The sequence below is a fragment of the Myotis daubentonii genome, chromosome 5 (assembly GCF_963259705.1).
Source record: "Myotis daubentonii chromosome 5, mMyoDau2.1, whole genome shotgun sequence".
Classification (NCBI taxonomy): Eukaryota; Metazoa; Chordata; class Mammalia; order Chiroptera; family Vespertilionidae; genus Myotis; species Myotis daubentonii.
In genome coordinates, this window is record NC_081844.1 from 27,106,694 (window position 1) to 27,134,642 (window position 27,949).

General features: G+C 50.4%; 2 protein-coding genes and 1 non-coding gene across 5 annotated transcripts in view; 1 reads left to right on the forward strand and 2 right to left on the reverse strand.

Annotated features, from left to right (window-relative positions):
* CARM1 (coactivator associated arginine methyltransferase 1) overlaps positions 1–6,716 on the reverse strand; it is a 49,900-nt gene extending 43,184 nt beyond the window's left edge. For 2 of the 3 annotated variants that reach the window (XM_059696788.1, XM_059696787.1), the window contains exon 1: positions 6,174–6,712. In XM_059696788.1, the coding sequence (XP_059552771.1) occupies positions 6,174–6,393 (220 nt within the window). In that variant the 5' untranslated portion in view covers positions 6,394–6,712. Of the gene's footprint in view, positions 1–6,173 lie in introns of all 3 variants that reach the window. The other variant, XM_059696789.1, reaches the window with a different exon arrangement.
* Positions 6,717–7,156: 440 nt separating this feature from the next.
* LOC132236344 (U11 spliceosomal RNA) lies at positions 7,157–7,290 on the forward strand. The gene has a single exon (XR_009453280.1). It is a non-coding gene; the product is annotated as a U11 spliceosomal RNA (small nuclear RNA).
* Positions 7,291–9,420: 2,130 nt separating this feature from the next.
* On the reverse strand, positions 9,421–25,989 carry C5H19orf38 (chromosome 5 C19orf38 homolog). The gene is made up of 7 exons (XM_059696794.1): positions 25,778–25,989; positions 23,754–24,059; positions 21,531–21,620; positions 19,327–19,354; positions 18,588–18,631; positions 17,401–17,438; positions 9,421–10,046 (listed from the first exon to the last, which is right to left on the reverse strand). The coding sequence occupies exons 1-7, from the start codon at positions 25,806–25,808 to the stop codon at positions 9,897–9,899; spliced, it is 687 nt and encodes a 228-aa protein (XP_059552777.1). The 5' UTR covers positions 25,809–25,989; the 3' UTR covers positions 9,421–9,896.
* Between the last annotated feature and the right edge of the window lie 1,960 nt (positions 25,990–27,949).

A 27,949-nucleotide genomic window follows, 5' to 3' on the forward strand; every position in this document is an offset into this window, starting at 1 on the left:
CCTTGGCATCCTTTACGTCTTCTTTGTCCTGCTGCCTGGAAACCATGTTGTAATGGCTGAACTTCAGCCACTAAGTTGATAACAATGACAAGACCTCACTCCAGGAAGGACCTGGGTCTGAAGAGTTCCTCAAGTAGAGGCTTCACACCATCCCTGGTCTGCCAATCTCCAGACTTTAGCATAAAAAGCATGAGAAATACAATGTCATCTCGTTTAAGCCACTAATACTTTGGGTATGTGTTATGAACAAACAAACTGAATCCTGATCACCATTTTTCACTGAACCACTCTGCATTAAGACAGCAGCCCCAATAGCCCTGAACTCTAAACCCAGCTCTGCTGCCTGCCAGCCATGCCACCTGGTCAATCAAGCCTTTCCACCTGTTTTCGACCAATACAACGGGAATGGTGTCCTTGACCTCACAGGACTGTCTTAAGGACCAATGGTAACACACAGCAAGAGTCACACCTGTCGGGCCAACTGGCCCACACAGTCCAGAAAGTGTACTCTATCTGGCCCGGGCAATCAGGACACTTCATAATCAAAACAAACATGATGAAAGGCTTTTCCATTTCTTTTAAAACTGGCAGATCTGGCATCCCTGGCTGAGGCCAAGTTCCCACAGTGCCCCCTCCTTCTGCCTGCTTCATTAATTTATCCCAGGGGTCGACAAGCTTTTACTGTCAAAGGCCAGCAAATAAGTATTTTAGGTTTTGCATGACACAATGGTCTTGGTTGAATATTCTTTGGATTGTCTTTAAAAAATCCAAACCTTCAAAAATATATAAACCTCCCTTAGCTTTGACTATATAAAAATAGACTAGCCCTAGTTGGTTTGGCTCAGTGGGTAGAGTGTCGGCCTGGACTGAAGGGTCCTGGGTTCGATTCCGGTCAAGGGCACATGCCTGGGTTGCCTGCTCGATCCCCAGTGGGGGGCATGCAGGAGGCAGCCGATCAATGATTCTCTCTTTTTTTTTTAATATATTTTATTGATTTTTTACAGAGAGGAAGGGAGAGAGATAGAGACTTAGAAACATCGATGAGAGAGAAACATCGATCAGCTGCCTCCTACACACCCCCTACTGGGGATCAAGCCTGCAAGGTACATGCCCTCCACCGGAATCGAACCAGGGACCTTTCAGTAAACGGTCTGACGCTCTATCTGCTGAGCCAAACCGATCAGGGCACATCATTGATGTTTTTATCTCTTTCTCTCCCTCTCCCTTTCACTCTAAAATCAATAAAAAAAATAAAAATAAAAATAAATTTTAAAAAAGGCTGCAGACCCAACCTGGCCCATAGGCAACAGTTTGCTCCCAGGCCCTAATTTATACCATTATCCTTTCCCCAGCTACTCCCAAGGTCAAGCAATTGAGTATGTGAACACAAGTTTATGCAGTGTTGGTACACAGTAAATGCTCAATGAAGAACAGCAGCCAATAGGAACATCAGGTACCAGAGAAATATGAATGCCCTTCCAGTATTACTTTCTTGATTTTCACCCCAACATGTCACTGACTATTCTAAAGGCTAGGCACATATGATAAACTCTTCTGTGCCCTCACCCCCTCCCACAGATGGGGGGGGGGGGGTGCGTTTACCATGAGTATGACTGAAGGAAATCACAAGGGTTTCAGATTCTGTGGCAGCAGGCCATTCTTCCCCTGTTTGCACAGAGGGTTTTTCTCTGGGGTTTCCGTATCCTGGCATGCCCCCACAAACTGATATTTAGCCCTGCATGAGCCAGTCTTGCTATATATTTCTTCCTAGCCAAAGGGTTAGGGACAATCCAGAGAGACAACCAAAGTAACTTGTGCTGACCAAGAAAACAAGTGACACAGTCATCTCCAGTAAGTCTGTCATGGGACTGAGGAACTAAGAGTCTGTTTTGCTCTCTGCCCTGGCCACCCCACAATGGGCTTCCTCAAGGAGCTGCATCCTGGGGGGGGGGGGGGGGGGGGGGGCATCTTGCTCCAAGTACTCCAGATGCTGTGCCAAAGCTTCCTCAAGCCCAGGAAAGCTGTACCTCTGCCCAGGGAAAATGGCCTGGTTTTTGGTAGCTGCCATTTAGTCAATGCTATGGACACAGGGCGACTTCAAGAGGCAAGAAGGGGTAGGGAAAAGCTACTTCAGTTGGCAAGAAGGAAGGGTGACTGGGACAAGGCCTTTTGCAGCTGTCATCGTTCCCACACAGAGGGTACTAGCCGATGTTGCTCCATGGTTAGAGTGTCATCCCATGCACTTGAAGGGTCACAGGCTCAATTCCATAAGGGCACATACCTAGGTTGCAGGTCTGATCCCAATCGGGGTGTGTGGGTGACACAACTAATCCATGTTTCTCTCTCACATCGATGTTTTTCTCTCTCTGTCTCTCTTTCTCTCCCTTCCTCTCTCTCTAGAATCAATGAAAAAAACATATCCTCGGGTGAGGATTTAAAAAAAAAGGAAAACAGGGCTGGCCCTAGCTGGGTAGCTCAGTTGGTTAGTGCTGTCCCAATACACCAAGATTGTGGGTTCAATCCCCAGTCAGGGAAAATATAAGAGTCAACCAATGAATGCATGGGTAGGTAGAACAAGTCGATGTTTCTCTCTCTTTCTCCCCTCCTCTCTCTCTCTAAAATCAAATTTTTTAAATATATTTTATTGATGTTTTACAGAGAGGAAGGGAGAGCCATAGAGAGTTAGAAACATCGATAAGCGAGAAACATCGACCAGCAGCCTCCTGCACACCCCCCACTGGGGATGTGCCCACAGCCAAGGTGCATGCCCTTGACTGGAATCGAACCTGGGACCCTTCAGTCCGCAGGCCAACGCTCTATCCACTGAGCAAAACCGGTTAGGGCTCTAAAATCAAATTTAAAAAGAAAGCAATAGGGCTGTATGTCCTGCTACCCTTACCCAGCTCCCAGACGTGCCACCTCAGGCAGAGGTTGCAGCCCAGAGGTCCCTCTTCCATCTGCAGGAAATGCAAGCTAGCTGGGCAGGCTGCAGTATAAGGGGATCCCTCCCAGAAAAGCCAGTCCTCCTTTACTACTCTATACCAATAACATCACAGTCACTAATATCTATAGAAATAGTGACTATTTAATGCCAGACACCCTGCTCCACAACCCCATGGTCCACTTCACACACATTCCTGGGGTTCCAAGTAGCAGCATTGTGGATGAGGAAACCGAGGCTGTGTGCAGATAGTATGCTATAGGTAAGGAAATAGGTTCAGGGAGGTGAAATGGCTAGTGTAAGACCATACCAGTCAGACTCCACATTCAGAATCCTTGACTGCATCCAAAGATGCCTCTGGCCCAAGTCCCACATGGAGGAACTGGGAAATTCGTGCAGGTATCCAGGCCAACCCTGTCCCAACCCAAACACAAATTCAAATCCTAGGGGTGATCTAGAAACAGAAGCAGCTCGAAAGACTCCACCTCATGAGGGACAAGGGAGCAAAACTGGGCTCCTGATGCTCTCTCACTTGCCCAAAGAAGCATTTAGATCCCAGAAGGATCCAGGTGGGAAAATGCTGAGGCCAGAGAGGAAATTCATCCCAAGAGAAGGCCTAAAGCTTCCAGCAGCCTGGTTAACCCCCAAGTCCCAACTCCGCATGCCTGCACATTTCCTCAGTGGCTAGACCATCTCTGACTTTTTCCAGGGGACTGTCAGTCAGCACTCCATACCCAGCAGGCCTGCTCTCAGATCCAGGAGCAGTGTGCAGCCCACACCCCAGCCCTGGGACTTTGCACTCCCCAGTACCCTTCACAGCAGTCCTTTCCTGTGCACCCACTCTCCAGGCCTGCTCAGGAACCAATGCTGCCTCACTCAGACGAAGGAACCCAACCTACTTGGAGGCCATCGCCAGCCAGTTATTGGAGGAGTTATAGGTAGCACCTCTAAGAAGTGTCCATTTATAAGGAAACATGCTGTGCCACACAGTCCTACCATCACCCCCATTCTACCAATGAGGAAACTGAGGCACAGGCATACAAGTACGGTAGGGCATTAGTCTAGCCCACATAGTGGACAAAAAAAGAAAAACCATGTCCAAGCCCTAACCCCCAGAACCTATGAAGATGACTTCACCGTTGGTAAAAAGGATCTGTGCAGACGTGATAAGGATCTTGAGATAAGATCATCCTGGATTTAGGATGGGCCCTAAATCCAAAGATAAGTGAAGGGAAGAGACAGGGAAGAAGGGGTGTGAAGACGGAGGCACACATCAGAGTTGTGTTGCTGTCCGCCAAGCAATACCTGGAGCCATGGAAGCTAGAAGAGGCAAGAAAGGAGCATCCGGAGGGAATGTGGTTCTGCCAACACTTTGATTTCAGACTTTGGGCCAGGAACTATATGAGAATACATTCCTGCTGTTTTAAGCCACCGCATTTGCTACAGCAGCCCTGGGAGACTAACGCAAGCAGGTTCAGCTGATTCCAGAACCCCTGCTCTCAACCCCACACTACGTTAGGTGAACATAAAGGGGGGTGGGAGGCGGGGGAATCTTTCAGACTCGTGAGACTATATCATCCCAGACTAAGGATCTGTTAGAAAAACATGAACTTTCTCCTCTTTACAAATAATACTCCAGTCATGAATTACCTCAAAAAGAGAAGTGCTATCTGCACAGCTCATACAATGCAAGATTACCAGCAAAAAACACAAAAGTAAAAACTCTGCTGAACAAAGATGCTAAGAGGGGAAACTGGGTATGGAGCATATGGGAACTTTCTGTACTATCTTCCTAATAATCCTATCAACCCCAAATTGTTTTAAAATCAAAAGAAGTTTATTTACAAAGAAAAATCAACTCTCCTGAAACTCCCCTGGGGGTCAGCCTTGGGACCCTAGTTCGAAAAACTCTACCCTCCTTTACTCTGTTCCCCATTAATACTTGCAGAATGATTGCCCGTATTTATGACCTGGGGGATCCTACTCAGCTTAAGATGGACCTTAAGTGTCTGTCCTGAGCTCTGATGTCCACCTGGGACACCTTTCTCCCTTCTCATCTGGTCCAGGATCTAGCTCTGCCCCAGCAAGGTGGGGTGGACACTTGGGAAACAGGCACAGCTCCCGGAGTTTGGGTTTTCTAAGTGGAGGCACCGGGAGAAACCTGTGTGAACCAACTATCTTCACACCCTATACCCCAAGTGGCCAAAAATCCCCACGCGCTACAGCCAGTCAGAGACTCCTGAGTGGCTCCCGCAGAGCATTTGTAAGAAACCCTGACAGACAAAGCTGAACGAAACATAATAGCAAAATCTGAAGGAGGCATCAAGAATGGGGGAGAGCAGATAAGAAAGAGTAACAAAAGAAAGAGGCTGAACTACAAAGACTAGGGGTCCTTGGCAAACACATTTGTGATCCCCGCCCCCCCTAAAATGTCAGTTTTGAAACTAGCTTCTGAAAAAGCACCCAGCTTCTCACACCCCCGAAAGGAGACCCGAGGACCACGGCACAGGAGGAAACTGTTACCCCTTCAGCGGCGGCACGACGGGCCTCTCCATTCCCGGCATCGCCCAGCGCACCCAGGTGCTCGCACCACCCCCTCCTCCTGCCCTGGTCGCCGAGTTTCCCACTCGGGGGTCCCGACACCACGCCCTCCCGATGGGTGGGCCCGGCCCCCGAAGCCGCCCCAGACCGGGCACCACTTTCCCACCGTGCTCAGCAGCCCAGGGGGCCCCTGCGACGACCAGAAGCTGCCCACACGCCTCGCCCCCGACCCGGGCGGCCACACCCGGCCGCGAGCCTCCCCACCTCGGGCCCCCTTCGCTCCCACCCAGCCCCCACGCCCCTGGCGTCATCCGAACCCACCTTCCACTCTCGGCCCCCCACTTCCTGCCCATCCACCCCCTCCCAACCTCAGGGCCCTCGCTCCCCCATTTCCCGCTTCCCTCCGCACACCGGGCACCTCACCTCTGACCGCCCTCTCTCCTGCCTCTGCTCCCTGATCCAGCTCCTCCACACCCCTCCGCCGGGCCCCACGCCGCGCGCTCCCTCCGCCGGGCCCCACACACCCCACACCAGGCCCCCAGCGCTCGGGGCCCTAGCCCTCGGGCCGCCAAGCCCCTCACCCACCCCCGCCGCCGCGTCCCTCCCGCCCCGGGCCCCCGCCCGACCCGCCTCGTGCGCCGTGGCCACGCGCCGCCCGGCCGTCTGCCCCGACCCGGGACCCCGCACTCACGGCTGAAGAGGGCGATGCCCGCCGACTCCGGGCCGGCGCGCACTTCGAGGCGCAGCGCCTGATGCTCCGCGTGCCGCTGGATCTCGCCGTTCGCGTCGCCAATGGTGAGGAGGCGGGTGCCGGAGAACACCGACACAGTCGCGCAGGGCCCCACGACGCCGGCGCCCGCCGTCACCATAATGCCCGCGCCCGGCCCCGCCGTCGCCGCCGCCGCTGCCATCTTAGATCCGGCTCCAGGCCCCACTGCCGCCGCCGCGCCCGGGCCCAGGCCGCCGCCGCTACTGCCGCCGCCGCCGCCGCCGCCGCCGCCGCGCAGGCCGAGGCCGAGGCCGAGCCGGGCAGCGCCGCCTGCGGGCCACGCGCCGCCTCGCTGCCACCGCCGACGGCCCGGCCCCGTGGCGCAGCGCCCCCTGCCGGCCGCCCTGGGCGCGGGGAGGGAGCACGCGGGGGACCACACTCGCAGCGGGAAGGGGTCGGCCCCGCCCCGCCCCACTCGGCCTCGCGCGAACGGTCGCCGCTTTGTGAGGTGGTCGGTGGCCCCGGCGCGGCGGCGGCGGGAGCGTGCGTCAGGGGGCGGTGCTCGGCCTCGGACACGCCCCCAGCTGAGCCCCGCCCCCAGCTCGCGGAGGGAAGGCCCCGCTAATGAGCCGTGCGAGTGTGGAGGCCGGAGGAGGGCGGGCAGGAGCGCGTCGGGGCGGTGCTCGGCCGTGCGCCCTCGCCCCGGTCCGCCCAGCGCCCAGGGCCGCGCTTTATGAGGCGGTGCCCCAGTCCGGGAAGCGGTGGGGGCGTGTCTGACGCCACGGCTTGGACACGCCCCTGAGGCTGGCCCCGCCCCCTCCCTGCCTGGCTGTGGGAGGCGGCGTGAGGAGGGGCAGAGTTCAGCTGCGATGGGCCCGCCTCCATGCTGGCTCTGCTCCCTCCAGTGGTCCTCCCTTTTTTTTTTTTTTTTTGAGAGGGAGAGAGAAACATCAATGAGAGAGAGGAAAAACGGCTTCTGTGGTGAGTGGTTCACGTAGAGCAGCCTTATTGCTCTTCGTGCGGAATCAACATCAAGAGATTTCGGAAGCATCATTTTTTGGCACTTGGGCAGCTGGTAATTGTTGGTCCTGGCGCCATCGTTCCCAAATACACAAAAAACGGTTTTCTATACACCCCATTTTGCACTTTGTTTTTCTCATTCCTACCCATTCCATGCACTGCATGCATAGATGTCGTTCTCATTGGTTTTTTTAATATATATATATATATTTTATTGATTTCAGAGAGGAAGGGAGAGGGAGAGAAAGATAGAAACATCCATGATGAGAGAGAATCATTGCTTGGCTGCCTCCTGCACTCTCCTACTGGGGATCGAGCCCGCAACCCTGGCACATGCCCTTGACCGGAATCAAACCCAAGACCCTTCAGTCTGCAGGGGGATGCTTTACCCACTGATCCAAACGGGCGAGGGCTGGGCCTCACTTTTTGAGGCGTGTGGCACTTGGGGCACACCCTGGGCTGAGGCCCCATTCCCTCAGTCCATTAGTCCCAAAAAGCAGTTTTAGGTGGGAGTCACACTCTACAATGTCAAACTGGCGGCTCACAGGCCGCATGCAGCCCACAAGGAATATTTTTGTGGCCCAGCTCATATAACAGTATGTAAGAAACGTTTTAATAAAAATTTCGTAAATTAATTTTTACATTATCCTGTTATACATAATTATTAATAACGAACTACAACGTTCGCTAATGACTGATTACTATAATCGTGTTGCATTCATTTCCCTTACACACCTTTCGTGCAGGCGCACCATTTCTCTCCACTAATACTAGCAGCGACTATTTTAGCAGCTGATTGCCACGTCATTAGTCTTGGACTGACTTGTTTGGTGTTCACAACAGGAAATATTTCACTTTCGGAGAACAAGAAAAATAGGTTTATTTGTGTTACGCTTATTAATTTGTGCAGTTATTCAGTGTCTGGTAAGTTAAGGTTCAAGAAAAATATTTATTAAAATGTGTTATTATTTTATGTTAATGACTAGAGGCCTGGTGCACAAAAATTTGTGCACTGGGGGCGGGGGGGGTTCTCTCAGCCCGGCCTATGCCCTCTTGCAGTCTGGGACCCCTCAGAGGATGTCCACCTGCTGGCTTAGGCCCTCTCCCTGAGGGATCGGGCCCAAGCTGGCAGTCAGACATCCCTCTGGCAGTCCGAAAGCCCTCGGGGGATGTCCACTTGCCAGCAGGGAACAGACTTAAGCTGCAGTCGGACATCCTTAGTGCTGCTGAGGAGGCAGGAGAGGCTCCTGCCACCACCGCTGTGCTGGCAGCCATCAGCCTGGCTTGCGGCTGAGCAGAACTCCCCCATGTGGGAGCGCACTGACCACCAGGGGACAGCTCCTGCATTGAGCATCTGCCCCCTGGTGGTCAGTATGTGTCATAGTGACCAGTCATTCCCAATCGTTCTGCTGTTAGGGTCAGTTTGCATATTACCCTTTTATTATATAGGTAACTCTTTCATTCAGCCCTTTGTATTCAGCATGTCTCTATCGAAATAAACCTATGTTTCTATGAAAGTTGAAGCTTTTGTTTTTTTGCGGCCCACATACACTTACACCTTGTTTATTTAGCCCGTGTTAGCCTTTGAGTTTGACATGTTTGGTCTACACCCAACCTAAACCCCTCTCTCGAAACATTCAAGCGCTCCTTCTCTCCTCCCCATCATCTCCATTCCAGTTCCACAGCGCCCCCTCCATGCTCAGACCTTCACTGCCTCCTCCCCCACAAAAAATTCTGGGCCCTCTCCCTCTGGACCCCTCCATAGCCCCTACTTTGCCTTCCCTCAATGATTGCTGGCTGGTGAGTCCAGCTGAACATGGCAAAGTGCCTTTTCTCACACACACACACACACACCTTCCTTTTAAGTCCCCCTCTTCCACTGTTCCAGGGCTGCTTTTGGGGGGACCCAAAGAGTTTTGTGGCCACTTATCACCTTCCCCAGCTCCCACCCTTCCCTGGACCTTCTCATTTACGATTCATTCTCCTCAATATTCCTCTGCCCCATCCCCGCATCATTCCACCTCCTCTACCCACAAACACCAGGACTTTAGCAGAGATTCTCTGAGGCATTGTCCCCTCCCCGCACCGTCCTGGGCCTCCCTGTCTGCATGCAGTTGAGGGGTACTCCCCCCCGCCACGCACCAGGCATCCAGTGACTGGTCCCCAGAAGCCCCAGGCTTGAAGGATTACACTCCATAGAGGTCTTGGGGACAGCTCAACATGTGCTATATTAATAACTTAGGCATACCAGCAAGGCAGACACTCAAAACATGCCCCCAGGTACCCTATGCTCCAAAAGCCAAGTTGGGTTGTGGCAAGGGAAGAGGAAACAGGAGGGGTGTGCAGAAAGCTCTGACCTCTTATGGCCCAGCTGGGGACCAGACGGGATCATAACAACTTCCCTGGTGGTCTGAGAAGCTGAGACTCCAAAGAGAGACTTCCTGCTTTCGGTCCAGCTCCCAGCCAGTGCCTGCTCCCCCTCTTCTGCTCCTGCTCCTCTGTGAGGAAGGTCCCAAGGCCAGGCACCCCTTTTGTCTCTGTTCAATTCCCTGAGATAGCAGCAGCTAGAGCCCCCCAAAGTAGCTGGAGGGACCTCAGGCCCCACCGGCCCCACCAGGTCAAGTGAGAGCACTGAATGGAGGGCGGAGTGCATGGACAGAGAGACGGGGGCTCCAATTCTCAGCCTCACGGGCAGGCCCGGAAGGTGCTGAATTCAGGGGGTTCAGGTGAGGAGGATGTGGAGGTGGGCCTCTTCCGGGGCCCAGAGTTTTCATAGGTTGCTGCAGAATCCGAGCAAGCATCCAGGGCGCCTTCGTCCCCTTCTGAAGTCATTTTCTTTGTCCGTGGAAGAGAAATAGAACTGGGTGATTTGGCGTGTCAGGGTTTCCCCATGTTCTGAGTCTGAGACTCCGCAGTCCACCAGGTCTCATCTCACCCACACACCCACATACTCCACAGGGTCAGGGGCCTGGTCTGCCTTCTGTCCTCCTGCCTTCCTCTCTGCTGAACAGGGAACCAAGCATCCTGGGTCCACATCCCAGCTCCAGCACTTCCTGGTGGTGTGACCTCAGTCGAATGACTTAAGTCCTCTGTGCTCAGTCTCCCCTTTTGCACCAGAGGGAGAGCACTAATACCCCCCTCCTAGGGTTGCTACGGAGAAGCATAAAGGAGTTAAAGCACCTGGCACATCACATTGTAAGTACTAAGTGTTAAGTGAACAAAGCCATTACTATTATCTCCTCTCTTTCCATTCTGGGCTTCCTCAAACGTCTACCCTCTCCTCTGCCTCGCAGGCTCCTGCTCCAAATACCAGCCAAGAAGAGACGAACCTGCTAAACCTGAAGCCTGCCAGGTGAGCGCAGCTAGGTCCTCCCTAAGCTGGGCGACCCCAGTAAGGCACATAACCAGCTTCAGTCTCTTTGTTTGTAAAAAAAAATTTTTTAAAAGTCACTCGCACTTTATAGGGTGTTACAAAGTAAATATCAAGATCCTCCAGATCCTCAGTGTAGCAATACTGTACACACTAAGAGATCTGTCAGCTGCTGCATTTTCATTTCAGCCAAGAGCACAGCTTTCTAATGTTCCAAAAAGAAACTAGAGCCCTAACTGGTTTGGCTCAGTTGATAGAGCATCGGCCTGCGGACTGAAAGGTCCCAGGTTTGATTCCGGTCAAGGGCATGTACCTGGGTTGCGGGCACATCCCCAGTGGGAGATGTGCAGGAGGCAGCTGATCGATGTTTCTCTCTCATCGATGTTTCTAACTCTCTATCCTTCTCCCTTCCTCTCTGTAAAAAATCAATAAAATATATTTTTTTTTTAAAAAGAAACTAGAATTGAAAGCAGGAACGCAGATACTTGCACACCCATGTTCATGTGTTCATGGCAGCATTATTCACAATAGCCAAAAGGTAGAAGCAACTCAAGTGTCTACCAGTGGGTGACTGGGTAAACAAATGTGGTACACACACACAATGGGATATTATTCAACCTGAGAAAGGAAGGAAATTCTGACATGTTACAACACGAGTGAACCTTGAAAACATTATGCTGAGTGAAAGAAGCCAGACACAAAAGGATGAACTTTGTATAGACGCACTTCTATAGAAAATGTCCAAAAAAGGGCAGATCTACATGCCCTGGCCGGTGTAGCTCAGTTGCTTGAATGTTGCTCCATGCACCAAAAGGTTGATGGTTCAAATCCTGGTCAGGCAGGGCACATGCCTGGACAGGCTGGATCCCCAGTCGGGGGCATGAAGGAGGCAGCCGATTGCTGTTTCTCTCTCACATTGATATATTTTTTCCCTCTCCCTTCTTCTCTCTCTAAAACAAACAAACAAACAAAGAAAGGCAAATCTACAGAAACAGAAAGTAGAATGGCGGTTGCCAAGGGCTGGGTGGTTGCCAATACCGAGGAAATACTGTAGGGTGGGAACAGAGTTTCCGTTTTGCAAGACAAGTCTATAAATGAAAGATGGTGATGTTTGCACAACGTACGTGTACTTAATGCCACGGAACCACGCTGCTTAAAAATGCTTACAATGGGATCCCAGCTGGGGAGCTCAGCTGGTTAGAGTATCAACCTGATGCACCAAGGTTGTGAGTTGACCCCAGTCAGGGCACATAAAAAAATTAACCAACGAATGCCATAAATAAGTGGAACGACAAATCAATGTTTCTCTTTCTTTAAAATCAATAAAATTTTTAAAAATGGTTAAATGGTACATTTTATTATATATATTTTATTATAATTCGAAGAAAAACAAAAGAAACTAGAAAAGATCACTAGAATTTACCATTAAGGAAAAGAAGCACCATACGTAACAATGTAGGTGTCATGCTATCATTTATGTTTAAAAGATTGTGAGGATAATCCTGCCAGTATGGGTTGGTTGGGCGTCATCCCATACAAAAAAAGTTTGCCTGTTCAGCTCTGGTCAGAGCACATGCCTGGGTTGCAGGGGGCAGCCATCCGTGTTTTGCTGTCTCTCTCTCCCTTTCCCTTCCTCTCTCTCTAAAAAAAATCAATAAAAGATCTTTACAATAAAATAAAAGGGTAAGGATATAGATTTGCTATTTTAACCTTTGCTTGCATTTTGCAAGAAGCTCCTAATAGTGGTTACTTCTATGTCTGTAGTTGAGAAGGGTTAAGTGATAGAAAAAAACACTACTATATGTATAATCTCCCTGACATATGGGTGTGTTTTATATTCAAAAATTTTAATTAGGAGAACCAAGATGGCGGCATAGGTTAACGCCGGAGTTTGCTGCTTTGAACAACTACTTCAAAAGTGAAACCAAAAAACGGAAGGGACATCACCCAGAACCACAGGAACGCTGGCTGAGTGGAAGTCCTACAACTAGGAGGAAAGAGAAACGCATACGGACACTCAGAGGAGGCGCAGTGCTGAAGTCAAATTCTGAGGTGCGGAGTGCGCGGAGCGGGCTGGTGGCGGAGGGCGCGGTTGTTGTTTTCAATCGGGAGGGAGTCGCAGACTCTGAGCTCCAGATCCGGGCGAGTCTTTAGGGACCCAGACTCAAACGGGAGAAGCGGGACTGCCTGGCTTCGGTCAGAGCGAGTGCAGCTTTCTCTCCGAGCTTTGCAGCGGGTGCTGGGACTCAGAGAGGCACAGCCCCTTGGGACAGGACTGAGAGCCGCCATAACTGCTCTCTCCGGCCCACCCTGTTGATCCTGTGCGACCCACCCCGCCCAAGCCCTGCACAGAGGCATTTGCCGGATAGCCTCAGGCAAAGGCATTTGCCGGATAGCCTCAGGCAAAGGCTAGATTAGCACCTCCCTAGAGGACAGAAGTTCTCTCACTGCTGACACAGCTGATCCTCATAGCCACTTGGCCTGGAGGTCAAACCCTCCCTGGAATTAGCTACAACAATCAAGATTTATCTATAAGACTGCGAACAAAGACCACTAGGGGGTGCACCAAGGAAGCATAACAAAATGCGGAGACAAAGAAACGGGACAAAATTGTCAATGGAAGAAATAGAGTTCAGAACCACACTTTTAAGGTCTCTCAAGAACTGTTTAGAAGCTGCCGATAAACTTAATGAGATCTACACGAAAACTAATAAGACCCTCGATCTTATATTGGGGAACCAACTAGAAATTAAGCACACACAGACTGAAATAACGAATATTATACAGACGCCCGACAGCAGACCAGAGGAGCGCAAGAATCAAGTCAATGATTTGAAATGCGAGGAAGCAAAAAACATCCAACCGGAAAAGCAAAATGAAAAAAGAATCCAAAAATGCGAGGATAGTGTAAGGAGCCTCTGGGACAGCTTCAAGCGTACCAACATCAGAATTATAGGGGTGCCAGAAGATGAGAGAGAGCAAGATATTGAAAACCTATTTGAAGAAATAATGACAGAAAACTTCCCCCACCTGGTGAAAGAAATGGACTTACAGGTCCAAGAAGCGCGGAGAACCCCAAACAAAAGGAATCCAAAGAGGACCACACCAAGACACATCATCATTAAAATGCCAAGAGCAAAAGATAAAGAGAGAATCTTAAAAACAGCAAGAGAAAGAAACTCAGTTACCTACAAGGGAATACCCATACGACTGTCAGCTGATTTCTCAACAGAAACTTTGCAGGCCAGAAGGGAGTGGCAAGAAATATTCAAAGTGATGAATACCAAGAACCTACAACCAAGATTACTTTATCCAGCAAAGCTATCATTCAGAATTGAAGGTCAGATAAAGAGCTTCACAGATAAGGAAAAGCTAAAGGAGTTCATCACCACCAAACCAGGATTATATGAAATGCTGAAAGGTATCCTTTAAGAAGAGGAAGAGGAAGAAAAAGGTAAAGATACAAATTATGAACAACAAATATGCATCTATCAACAAGTGAATCTAAGAATCAAGTGAATAAATAATCTGATGAACAGAATGAACTGTTGATTATAATAGAATCAGGGACATAGAAAGGGAATGGACTGACTATTCTTGGGGGGGAAAGGGGTGTGGGAGATGTGGGAAGAGACTGGACAAAAATCGTGCACCTATGGATGAGGACAGTGGGTGGGGAGTGAGGGCGGAGGGTGGGGCGGGAACTGGGAGGAGGGGAGTTATGGGGGGGAAAAAAAAAAGGAACAAATGTAATAATCTGAACAATAAAGATTTAATTAAAAAAATAAAAATAAAAAAAATAAAAAAATAAAAAATAAAAAAAAATTTTAATTAAAAAATATAGCAATAAATAAGTATATAGTCACCAGGGCTAAATACTGAGAAATAATTTGTTTCTCTGTTTTCCATAGTTTCATTTTAAATGTCTTTTTTGTTGTTGTTATCAATCCTCACCCAAGGATATTTTTTTTTTTTTGCATTGATTATTAGAGAGAGTGGAAGGGAGGGGGAAAGACAGAGCGAGAGAAACATCGACGTGAGAGAGACACATTGATTGGTTGCTTTCCTCACACACCCTGATCAGGGCAGGGTTGAGGATCTAGCCTGCAACCGAGGTATGAGGTAGGTGCCCTTGACCGGAATTGAACCCAGGACCCTTCAGTCCCAGGGTCGACGCTCTATCCACTGAGCCAAACCGCTAGGGCTAAATGTCTTTTTAAAAGGAAAAATCATCAGGCTTGTGCCTTGAGCCTGTGGCTTCTCACAGAAAGTTTCAGAATTTGCCCTGCCTGCTGGCATTTCTTAACAACTCTGGATTTGTTTCCAGAGCTAAGACCTCAGAGGGCTGAACAGCCTGGCGCCAAGCCCCTTCCTTGCCACTATCTTTGTACCAGGGACGGGGGACCGGTTTAAACTTCCCTGCTCCTCTCTCTCTGGAATTCCAGACTCATGTCTCCGTCTGCTCTTGGGCATAACCGAATGAGGTGGTCTGTCCCTTTTCCCTCCCTAAGACACCCCCACGCCTCCTCCTCCTTCAGCCCTCATCTAACACAAAATCAGTGCCATGCCCTGGCCAAGTGGCTCCGTTGGTTGGAGCGTAGTCCCAAGCACCAAAAGGTTGCAGGTTCAATTCCCAGTTGGGGCAGATACGAAATATTTTTTTCTCTCTTCCTTCCTCTCTCTCTAAAATCAATAAACATATCCTTGGACCCGAGGATTAAAAAAAAAAAAAAAAAAAGCAGTGCCATGTTTCCCATCTGCTGAGTCTACCTGACCTGCATCCGTTTGCTTCTTCCACCTCTGTTGCCCACACGCTGGACCAAACCACGCTGAGGGCCAGTCCGCTCACACCCTCCGAGTCTGTCGCCCCCCCAGCCCATGAGCACCTGAATCTGGTTACGACCCTTCTCTGCTCTGAAACCTTCATGGCTCCCATCCCACTTGGGGTAAAAGTCAAAGTTCTCCACATGGCCCGCCAGCTCCTCACTCCCCTCCTCCCCAGTTATATGTGCTGTGCCAGGAAGGCGTCCTGAGCCTGGATCCATCGTCCGCAGCTACGTCCTGCTTGTGGCTCATCTCTGAGCTGCCTTGGATTCCCTACGTAAGTGAGAAGCGAGTTTCCTGGTCACTCCCCCCACGTGGCATCGTCTATCTCTCCCCTCATAGAATTAAGAAACTCTGAGGGAGCCCGGCTGGTGTGGCTCAGTGGTTGGACGTTCACTATGAACCAGGAGATCTTGGCTTGATTCCCAGTTAGGGCACAAGCCTGGGTTGTGGGCTCGATCCCCAGTAGGGGGCGTGCAGGAGGCAGCTGATCAATGGTTCTCTCTCATCATTGATGTTTCTATCTCTCTCCCCCTCTCCTTTCTTCTCGGGGGGGGGGGGGGAGAATATATCTTTCATTTAAAAGCAAAACAAAACACAAGAAGCTCTGAGGAAGGGAGGGCCTCATTCTGTTCTTGTCCAGATGCCCAGGAAGGATGCGATGACCAATCCAATACTCTCACCCCATCCCCACCCCCACCCCAGTCCCCATCTGGGTACTTCAAGCAGAGGACTCTGCCCCAGGTGCCCTGACAGCAGTCCCAAAGTGTCTACTTGGCCCTGACCAGTTTGGCTCAGTGGATAGAGCATTGGCCTGCAGACTGAAGGGTCCCAGGTTTGATTCCGGTCAAGGGCATGTACCTTGGTTGCGGGCACATCCCCAGTGGGGGGTGTGCAGGAGGCAGCTGATCGATGTTTCTCTCTCATAGATGTTTCTAACTCTCTATCCCTCTCCCTTCCTCTCTGTAAAAAAAAAAATCAATAAAATATATTTTTTAAAAAACACCAAAAACTAAGTGTCTACTTGGCCAAATGGGACATCTGAGGGCACCTCGAGTGGGGCCACCTTCACGTCAGACCTGTACTCCTCTCTGTGGGAAGAGGAGCAGCTGAACATTGTCTTTATCTATGGTGGCCATGGCTCAGCCTTCGCTAACTTAGTAAAAAAAAAAAAAAAAAAAAGTAATAAAGTATAAACACCAAGGCCACCCCAAGGTGCAGTTGTGCAGAGGGGTTCAAATCCCAGCTCGAACATGTATGATCTAGGCCCCGTGGTCGGCAAACTCATTAGTCAACAGAGCCAAGTATCAACAGTGCTTCTTCAAAATAGGCTCGCCCAGGCCGAAAACTGACGTCTGCGCATGGGCCATGAAGTTTCAATCGCACTGTATGTGCACCTGCACGTGGTATCTTGTGGAAGAGCCACACTCAAGGGGCCAAAGAGCCGCGGATGGCTCGCGAGCCGCAGTTTGCCGACCACGGATCTAGGGGAGCCACACTCCTTGATGAGGAGGGGTGTGTGTAGTGAGACCCTCCCCACTAGAAGGGAAAATGTACAACAGGAACGTTTAAGCTGAAGTCCCAGAAACTGAACACACAGTAGGCTGTTCTTTATACCAGGAGGGGGCTACAGTGTGCATCGGATTGTCACGCGCTCCATGATCCCCCAAAGCCACCAGGTCCCCTGAGTCCCCTCTGTCACCATTCTAAGGGGTCGTCCCAACTGAATGCAACGACAGTGCTGACCCCAAGACCAAGCACCTGCAGGGGCCTGCCCATTGCCACACAATGGCCCGTATGAGGCCACCCCCAAACCCCGCCCCCCCCGGATGTCTCAGAGCCAACTCTCAGCTCACAGACAAATCCCTGCTCAGAGATTCTGGGCTTTTCCCAGCACCCCCCCACCCCCTCCCCCAACTCAGAAACAGCCCAGCCTGGTGGTGGCCCCTGCCTTCCTGGCATCAGGACAGTAAGCCAAGAAATGAAACAACTTACCGGTGAGATAGCAAACAAGGAATTATCGAAGGACATGTCTGAAAAAGAAAGAGAGAGGGAAACCAAAACTGGGGCCAGTTTCAATTCCTTGTTCACCCACTTCCCCCAAGCCCAGCACCCAATGTAGACCCTGAGGAAAGGGTCTGCACCGTCTCAGGGCATCCTCTTTGCTCCCTTCCAGCCCATTCACGGGGTGAGCCCTTCACAGTCGCAAATGGTATCACGTCCCTCTTCTGCCCCGATCCTCGGCAGCCTCCGCTACCCTCTGGAAAATGGGTTCCTCATCTCCACTCCCGCTTTCGGGAGCACCGCTCAGCTCCTCCACTGCCCCAGGTTCTCCCCGAAGCGCCTTCTTCAGGTCTCTGCTTAAATACCACTTCTTTGGAGGACAGCCCTCCTAGCCCCCACAGATCTGGGCCAACATCAGATGTTCCCCCCCCGGAATGTGAGCTTGTGGTCAGAGGCCACCTCTGTCGTGGTCATCGAGGGAGCCCCATAGACCTCAATACATAGTAGGTGCTCAACAAATGCGCGAGACGGTGAAAAAAGTACAAGAATGGAGTGTCTCCCTTTGGGGGCCCCTTCCCGAGCAGCACGCACACAGACTGGCTACCCCTCGCCCCCTGGTGGAAGCCGGCAGAACGACACGTTTGGACCACAAATGGGGCTCCATTGGAGCATGGTGACAGATACCGTGAAAGCACCAGGGTGCTCCAGGGGACAAGACAGACGCAGTGCGTCCCCCGTGGAGCTGACTGTCCAGCGGTGGAGGCGAATGTTACATACCCAACAGGCAAGATTACTTGAATGTGTTTCTACTAAGGGGCAAGAAGAATGACAGGGTGTCTGTTGGGATCATGTAAGTAGAAAGCACAGACCCTGTCTAGAAAATCAAGGAAGGCTTCCTGGAGGAGGTGACCTTTGGACTGCGACCAGAGGGAAGAAGCGTGCTCTAGGCAGAGGGCAGTGTGCATGAAAGGCCCACGCATAGGGCAAGGAGAGAAGGTGAGAGGTGAAACATGGGGTCGAGGGGAGTTGGAAAGGGGAGAGAGTGTATTCTTGCCCCCAAGGGAAGTGATCAGCCCCGAAAGAGGTTCAGTAGAGAGCGGTGAGGCCCATAGTGTTTTGAGGCAGTGAACCCTGCCTGGGCGAGGGGGTAGGGACAGGATCAAGGAGGAAGCACAAACCTGTGGTGGTGCAGTTACCCTGGGCCCAGCAGGATTCCCGCTCTCTGCAAAGGGATTGGGAAGACAGTGATGCCATCTCTGGCAGGAGGCTTTTTCCAGGCCCCAAACCTGACCTTAGTTCCCCACCCATCCTGAGTCCTCTCATATGGAAATGCTCTTGTAAGAGCCCACCAGCCCGATGAAGCCAGGATTCCAGCCCAGGGCTTCTGCTAGCTCTCTGCCACCAGGCAGCGGGTGCCCACCCCTCTCAGAGGAGAAACCAAGGCCAGGACCAGGGCACCAAGTTGGGCACCGCACAGCCCCAGGGGCGCCACTCGCCTCCTCCCACTGTGGACTTCTAGAGTGATGAGAACAGTTTTGGCAGCTGGCAGTAAACGGATGTGAGGAAGGCTCAGCCACCAGTTCCCTGTGCCTCAGTCTCCTGGTCTGTAAAATGGGGCTGTTAATAGTGCCTGCTTCCGGGGTGCTAGGAGGCTAACAGGCGCTCCAGCTTCAGCGTCTCCTAGCACAGTGCCCCGCACACCTGTTCCTAAGAGGCGGCCCTCCCATCATTCAGTGCTGTTCACGGTGGAGCTCCCACACAGCCAGGGAAGTGCCCTTCTGTTCCCAGAACCTGGCCGGCTCTTAGAGTCCCTAACACCCATCAGGAGCTCATGCCCTGGGACTGAATATTTCTTTCTCCTAACACCCGCCGCCCCGCCCCCCCTCACCGCCACAGGGTGTCCAGAAATGGTCTCACCTTTTCTTCTGCATTTTTTTTACTTTAACTGGGGAACAAAAAATAAACAAGCATTTGTTAGATTTTGGTCCTGGGTGCATCCTGGTTGCAAGTTTCTGAAAGCTGAAAGGCCAAAAGCCCCCCTCAGACATTGCCTTCTCCCCTAGCAAATTTGCCACTCAACAGAACTACTGCAAACATTTCTTTTCCCCAAGTACATGAGTCATGTGTGTTGGTAAAAACGTCAAACAAGGTACAAGCATGTTCAATTGCTTTTTTGTTTTGTTTTAGAAAAGAGAGCGAGCGAGCGAGCGAGAGAGGCTGCCTCCCGCACGCACCCAACCAGGGATCAAACCCACGACCTAGGCAGGTGCTCTGGCCAGGAATGGAACGTACCCTTCTGGTGCCCAGGCCAGCGCTCCAACCAACCGAGCCACCCCAGGGCGTACATTCAACTTTTGATTGAATAATCCTTGGTGATCATATGTGATGGCCCACACGAAAGATGGCCCTTGGATAGTAAACTCATTTTCCTGTTAAAATGGGTGGCTACATTCTCAGTTTCTTTATTATATGGACATGAAATGAGAAGAGGAAAAAACTTCAACTGGACATCACTGTCTCAAGGCATCTGAAAAACAGCAGATATTAAAAGTCTGTCTGGCCCTAGCCAGATTTGCTCAGTGGATAGAGCATCAGCCTGGGGACTGAAGGGTCCCGGGTTCGATTCTGGTCAAGGGCACATGCCTGGGTTGCAGTTGCAGGCTCAATCCCTACTAGGGGGCATGCAGGAGGCAGCCGATCAATGATTCTCTCTCATCATTGCTGTTTCTCTCCCTCTCTCCCTCTCTCTCTCTCTCTGAAAGCAATAAAAATATATTAAAAAAAAAAAGTCTGTCTGGCCCTAGCCGGTTTGGCTCAGTGGATAGAGCGTTGGCCTGTGGACTGAAGGGTCCCAGGTTTGATTCTGGTCAAGGGCATGTACCTTGGTTGCAGGCTCCTCCCTGGCCCAGAGCCCCTGGTAGGGCCCGTGCAGGAAGCAACCAATTGATGTGATTCTCTCACATCGATATTTCACTCTGTTTTGCCCTCTCTTCCACTCTTTCTAAAAATCAATGGAAAAATATTCTCAGGTGAGGATTAAAATAAAATAAAATAAATAATACCTTATAATTTAAAAAAAGGTCTGGCCCTGGCCTGGTGGCTCAGTTGGTTGGAGCGTTGTCCAATACACCAAAAGGTTGTGGGTTCAACTCCCTGTTGGACACATACCTAAGTTTTGGGTTTGATCCCCGGTTAAGGCATATATGGGAGGTGACTGATTGACCCACTGATGTTTCTCCCTCTTTCTCTCTACCCAAAATCAATAAAAACATATCCTTTGGCTCGGCCGGTGTAGCTCAACAATTGAACTTCGACCCAGGAACCAAGAAGTCATTGGTTCGATTCCTGGTCAGGGCACATGCCCAGGTTGCGGGTTTGATCCCGTCGGGGGTGTGCAGGAGGCAGCCAATCACTGATATTTCTCTCTCATGGATGTTTCTATGTCTCTACCCCTCTCCCGTCCTCTCTCTAAAAAAAAAAAAATCAATAAAAACATATTTTAAAAAAACATATCCTCGGGCAAGGATTTTTTAAAAAAAAATTTTTTTTTAAATATATTTTATTGATTTTTTACAGAGAGGAAGGGAGAGAGATAGAGAGTTAGAAACATCGATGAGAGAGAAACATCGATCAGCTGCCTCCTGCACATCTCCTACTGGGGATATGCCCGCAACCCAGGTACATGCCCTTGACCGGAATCGAACCTGAGACCTTTCAGTCCGCAGGCCGACGCTCTATCCACTGAGCCAAACCAGTTTCGGCATAAAAATTAATTTCAGTAGATGCCAGGGGTTGGATGGAGGTGGAGGGGGAATTAATGTTTAATAGGGACAAAGTTTCAGTTTGAGAAGATGAAAGAATTCTGGAGCCCAGGCCGGCTGGCTCGGTTAGAGCCTCATCCTGTGCACCAAAAAGTTGTGGGTTCAATTCCCAGTCAGGGCACATACCCGGGTTGCATGCGTATTTGATCCCTGGTTAGGGTGTATGCGGGAGGCGACAGATCGACTCATTGATGTTTCTCTTTCACATGGATGTTTCTGTCTTTCTCTCTCTCTCTCTCCCTTTCTCTCTCTAAATCAATGAACACATCCTCCGGTGAGGCTTTCTTTGCCTGCTGTTACCTTTCCTGATCACCACAGCAACAGTCACCAGCCCAGCAAGGAGGAGGGCCCCAGCCAGGCTCAAGGAGAGTGCCAGGATCCAAGTGGGTACTAGAGGAAAATGGGAAAAGAGAGAGTGGGCAGGTCATGGATTGTGGAGGCACAGGGAGGAGGTAGGACAACTATCATCTTGTCAGCTTTCCCCCCTTGCACCCCAACTATGTGGCTTGAGTGTAACTGGACCCTAGGGACCCAGCAAACCTTATATCTAGCCAATTAGCACATTCCCTCCCCCTGGTCATTGTGATTGGTTCAGAGATGGGCATGTGACCCAAGCTGAGCCAATGAGAATTAATTCTGAGACTTTGGATAGGCCTCTGCTGGGAAGAGAGGTTTACTCCTCTACCCAATATTACAAAACTGGTAGGATAAACATCTGGAGCTGCTGGGTAGAATTTTGCTACCATGTGGGGGAGGGCTTGCCTGAGAATAAGACACAGAAGAAAGCTGAACTGAGAGGTGGCAAATGATTCCTGACACCTTTGGGCACCTGGATCCAGCCATGCCTGAAGTCAGCACCGTGATCTGACTTCAGTTCAGCACCGTGATCTGACTTCAGTTCAGCGAATCAACAAATCCCTTTTTGTTGTCGAAGCCAGTTTGAGTCAAGTTTTCAGTTACTTGCAGCCTGAAGAGTCCTGCTGATTTCAGCGTGGGTACCAGGGTATCAGAGGACAAATCCCCCCCCCTCAGCCATGTGTGGACCATGAGGCCTACACAGAGGTCAGCCACAGAAGCTGAAGCCCCAGCTCCAGAGTTTTGTCTGCCCCTCCCTGGAGAGAGAGGGGATCTCTCGGGGGAGCCTGGAGCAGATGCCCTGACCCAGTGGAGGTAGGAGCTAAGCCAGGAGGGTGAAGGAGGAATGCACGCTTGGTGTTCTCACAGTGTTAGCCTTGTTCATTCATTCATCTGGGGTGGGGGGTAAAGGTTGTCACCTCCCCACTCTGAGACCACAGGACCAAGGTAAGAGAAGGGGGCCTTTGATAGTAGAGCTTGAGGCCGGGAAGGACATAGAGACTGTTTTGTCATCATAATGTGTGAGCCTCTGCTAGCAACCAAGTTCTATTTGCAGCTGGAAAAGTTCTGATTGATGCTGACACAGAGGCTCCACCTGGAGGCTCCTCCCTCTCTCCGCTCCTTGATCCAGAGCCCACACCCACCCTGTCTTGAAAGGATCAGCAGCTTCCCGAACTCTGTCGCACTCACCCAGAAAGCCAGAGTCCTTCCTGCAGCCACAAGGCCCTACAAGAGCCGTTTTGCTACCTCCCTGCCCTCGTCTCTCCCCACTTTCCTCCTTGCTCATTAGGCTTCAATCACGGGTGCCTCCATGTTGCTCAAACACACCAGGTACACTCCAGCCTCAGGACCTTTGCACATCCTGCTCCTTCCACCTGGAACCTTCTTGCCAGAGACATTCATGTGGCTGACTCCTTATCATTCAGGTCTGTTCTCAAACACTGCTTCCTCAGAGAAGTGTTCCTTGACCACTCTCCTCTGTATTTAAAATGACACCCGTTAGCTCTAGCTGGTTTGGCTCACTGGATAGAGTGTGGGCCTGTGGACTGAAGGGTCCTGGGTTTGATTCAGGTCAAGGGCACTTGCCCCGGTTGTGGGCTCAATCCCCAGTAGGGGGTGTGCCAGGAGGCAGCTGATGCTCTCTCATCCTTGATGTTTCTATCTCTCTGTCTCCCTTCCTCTCTGAAATCAATAAAAATATATTTAAAAAAAAATAAAATGACACCCTTCACCAGGCTGTATTTCATCCTTGCATTTTACTTGCCCCCACTGGCAGATCGAATAATTCTCAGACTACTCGTTCACGGTGAGTGGCAGGTGCTCTAACATGTCCCATGGCCAGGAGGGGAGGGGCAGCAGAGCATGCACATTTCATGCCTGGGCTTTGGAGACCAGCGGAATCCCAGCTCTGCTGCCTGCTCGCTGTGTGACTTGGGCAAGTCCCTTCATCTCTTATGCCTTGGTTTCCTTACCTGCAAAATGGGGAGCATCACTACACCCACCGCACGGGATGACTGTGAGGCTTAAACAAGGAAAAGTGAGTAAATCCTGGCAAGTTGGAAGCCTGGCTCGTCCTATGACAACTTCCACGCAGAGGGAACAGCACTTGGAAAGGCCTGGTAGTGAGAACATGGAGCCAGGCAGTGAGGGCTGGTGAAAGGGCCTTACCTGGGAAGGACACGTGCACAGGTTCACTGAGGTCTGACAGCTGCGGCTGCCTGTGCTCGCCTAGCACGGCATACTGGCAGTGAAACGTCCCCCCGGCCGCCTCCCAGCCGCCACTCAGGTTGAAGGTGACCCTGAGCTGGTCCGCAGGGGCCTGCAGGAGCTGGGCCACCTTCTCCCCTTGGTACAGCGTGAAGTTGGCCCCTGGGAAGCCCTGGGGGGCCGTGCACTCAATGAAGATGGGGTCCTCTTGACTGCTGGGGTGCGGGGGCGCCAGCAGGATGGATGGCGCTGGTATCGCCATGGAGCCTACAAGGCAGAAAAGGGAGGTTGGGTGAGCAGGTGATTAGCGCAGGGGCCAACCTGGCTGTGTGGCTTTGGCAAGTGGCTCACACTCTCTGGACCTTGTTCCTCCCTCCCCGAGCTGATTACAGATTTATTTTTCACGTGTCAAATCCTAGTACACAGCTGATAATTTGGAGGGGGGAAATACATCAAAGGCATATATGCAATTAATAGAAGTTCTTATTATACATGTAGCCTGGAAGATACATCTTTAATTACTGTTACACAATCTAGAAGACATTCAAATCAAGATAGAGTCAAACAGGTTGATAAATGTCTGTGGGCCTTGATTTTTATGTACAACTGGAGGCTAGTCATCCCCACCCTACTGCGATGTTGGGGAATCAAGTGCCCTGTACATGGTCAGGGGTCACTGCGTTTAAGTCATTTTTTTTTATATATATTTTGTTGATTTTTTTACAGAGAGGAAGGGAGAGAGATAGAGAGTTAGAAACATCGATGAGAGAGAAACATCGATCAGCTGCCTCCTGCACATCTCCCACTGGGGATGTGCTCACAACCCAGGTACATGCCCTTGACCGGAATCGAACCTGGGACCTTTCAGTCTGCAGGCCGACGCTCTATCCACTGAGCCAAACCGGTTTCGGCTGAGTCATTTTTTTTTTAATGATAGCAGTAGTTATTACACAGCAATGCAATCACATTCTCATTGCTTCAATCACCAGTACTGATTGGCACCAGGCCCTGCTGTAGGTACTGGGGACAGAGCAGTGAATGAGACAGACAGACAGACAGACAGACATGCCTGCCTCCGGGAGCTCATGTTCTCAAGGAGATAAGAAATGCTGTGCAGCACATTAGAGCAGCGGTTCTCAACCTTCCTAATGCCGCGACCCTTTAATACAGTTCCTCAAGTTGTGGTGACCCCCAATTTCATTGTTACAAATGGAACATAATTAAAGCATAGTGATTAATCACAAAAACAATATGTAATTATATATGTGTTTTCCGATGGTCTTAGGCGACCCCCGTGAAAGGGTCGTTTGACCCCCAAAGGGGTCGCGACCCACAGGTTGAGAACCACTGCATTAGAGTCATGAGAAGCTGCAGTAGCTGGGTTGACCACGGAGGGCTTCCCTGAAGAAGCGACACAGGAAGAACTGAGAGAGAGCATTCCAGGCAGAGGGGACAGTGTGGGCAAAGGCTGGGAGGCTGGAGGGGCGTGGGGTATTCGAGGAGGGCATGAGAAACAGGGAGAGCCGGAGGAGGGGAGGTTCTAGCTTGCTTCCCAGGCTGTGGTGAGGAATATAGATTTCGGGGTTGTCTCCCCAGCTGTCCCCAGGCTCCTGGGCACAGTGTGGATCTGGCTCAGGTGAGGTCTACACAAGCCTTCCGTTTTCCGCCCGCAAATCTGCTGCTCTGGCCCTGGAGGTGGGAGCCTCAGAGGCCAACAGGGCTGAGTCATGGGGCGTGGGCACCGCTCTCCTTGGCGGGGTGGCATTTCTGATAACCATGATGTGGGGGTAACGAGGAGCCCCATAAAAGAAAGCCATGCTCCTGGGACATTTCCAAGGCTCTGGGACAAATCTGTCAGGGCTCAGCCATCTCCAGCACCTGGGGAGGGCAGCCCCAGGTACAGGTTCCTGCCCCCAGAGCAGAGGTAAGGTGAGCAGGCATGGGGAGTGGCTGGGGGGGGTGGGTTGCAGGGGTGTCAGGCTCACCAGCTGCAAAGAGCAGGACAGTCCAGGGCATTGCTTCTCCAGCGACTGGCCAGGCAATCTGGCTGAGGCCAGTGTGGCCCACGGTTCACCACAACTCCTTCTGTGGGGCCAGAGCAGGGAAAGGAGAAGCTGGGCTGTTTCTAGCCGAGTATTTCCTCACTGGCAGGAAGTTGCATAAATATCTGAGTTACTGAAAGACTCCTTCTCCTCTCCCCACCCCTTCCATTGGTGCACATCAGACCCGAGCACCTCTCGGAGCCTTGGTGGCCATAGTTCTGAAGATGCGAGGGACAAACAAATGAGAGGACTCCTGGGCGTGAGGAAGGGTAAGGACTGTGAGCTGTTCAGGAAATCCACGCCCAAGGCATGTACCACAGCCCAACCAGCGCCAAAGTTGATGTACATGTCAGATGGAGGGTGGTTAGGGCTTGGCCTCCGTGACCTCAGGCAAGGAAGGCATGGTTCTCCTTTGAAGCCTCATCTTCTTGCTCCGTAGAATGCAGCTAAGAGGAGCAGACAGAGCCCTAACTGGTTTGGCTCAGTGAATAGAGCGTCGGCCTGTGGACTGAAGGGTCCCAGGTTCGATTCCGGTCAAGGGCATGTACCTTGGTTGCGGGCACATCCCCAGTAGGAGGTGTGCAGGAGGCAGCTGATCGATGTTTCTCTCTCATCAATTCTAACTCTCTATCCCTCTTCCTTCCTCTCTGTAAAAAATCAATAAAATATATTTAAAAAAAAAAGAGGAGCAGACAGAGATCCAAAGAACTCATGAGATGGAGCACGACGCCATGAGGGGTGTGAGCATTTCCAACGTGAAACCACAGCGAAGAAAAGCGTTAGGAGCTTCGCAGGCCAGGTGAAGCACCAGCTCCGGCACTGAGGCCATGATCTACTTTGCAGAATAAATTGCCTTCCAGCTCCAGCTCAGAAACTTGCAAAGATTTGTTTGACAAGTAGATTTGCTTTGCTCTCTAAACACTTCTGTTCAAGTTAAGTGGGCCCATCTGGAGGTTTACACCCAGGAAGGACATAGACATGTGTACACCAAACACCGAAAAGGACCCCTGGACCTTTTTTTCTTTGGACACACAACCCTCATTCCAACATCAGGACCTTTGGGCATCATTCTATCCCTCTGGTCAAATCCCACTTCTTCAGGTCTCAGCTTACATATCACTTCTGTGAAGCCTACCCAGTTCCCTCTGAACTTAGGAAAACCCCTTTGCCGAATTCTCCCATAGTGCCTTGTAATTTTCTTTTATTGCAGTTAGTATGCTTGTTGTTTCCAAGGAATCTGTCCATTTCATCTAAGTTGTAGAACTTAGTGGTATAAACTGTTAATGTTTTCTTGTTATCCTTTTAATGTCTGTCGGGTCTGTGGTGATGTCCCATTGGCAACGTAATTTGTGGGTGTTTTTTTTTCTTCCTTGATTAGTCTTGCTAGAAATTAATGTTTTATTCATCTTTTCAAAGTACTAACTTTTTACTTTGTTATTTTTCTCTATTTTCTGTTTTCTATTTCTTTGCTTTTTGGTCTTATATTTACTTTTTTCTTTCTTCTATTTACCTTGTGTCTAATCAACTCTTCTTTTATTAGCTTCTTAAGATGGAAACTTAGATCATTTATTTTTTTCAGCATTTATATGAACCTTCACCCAAGGATATGTTTTTATTGATTTGAAAGAAAGAGGAAGAGAGAGGGAAACATTGATGTGAAACTAACCTTGATCGGTTGCCTCCCATATGTGCCCAGACCGGGGACTGAACCTGAAACCTAGGTTTGTGCCCTGCCTAGGAATCGAACCCCAACCTTTTGGTGTATAGAATGATGTTCCAATAAACTGAGCAGCCCAGATCATTGATTTAAAACCTTTATCTTCTATATAAATGCTTCTACATAAGCATTTAAAGCTATACATTTCCCTCTATGCACTGCTTTAACTACATCTCACACATTTTAATATATTGTGATTCATTATCATTATTAGAAATAATATCTTTTTCCCTGTGAGTTTTTTCTATGAACCATAGTTTATTTAGGTGTTCCTTAATTTATAAATCTTTGGGCTTTTTAAATAACTTACTATTAGTGATCTTTAATTCCTTTGTGGTTAGACAATATACTCCATATAATTTTAATCCTCTGAAATTTATTAATCTTTTAAAAAATAC

Coding starts and splice junctions, on each gene's coding strand:
- C5H19orf38 (XM_059696794.1), bottom strand. CDS start 25,808: ATGCCCTGGACTGTCCTGCTCTTTGCAGCTG. Junction 19,355..21,530: donor TGCTGTGGTGATCAGGAAAG/GTAACAGCAGGC, acceptor TTTGTTCCCCAG/TTAAAGTAAAAAAAATGCAG. Junction 18,632..19,326: donor AAAAAAATGCAGAAGAAAAG/GTGAGACCATTT, acceptor ATCCCTTTGCAG/AGAGCGGGAATCCTGCTGGG.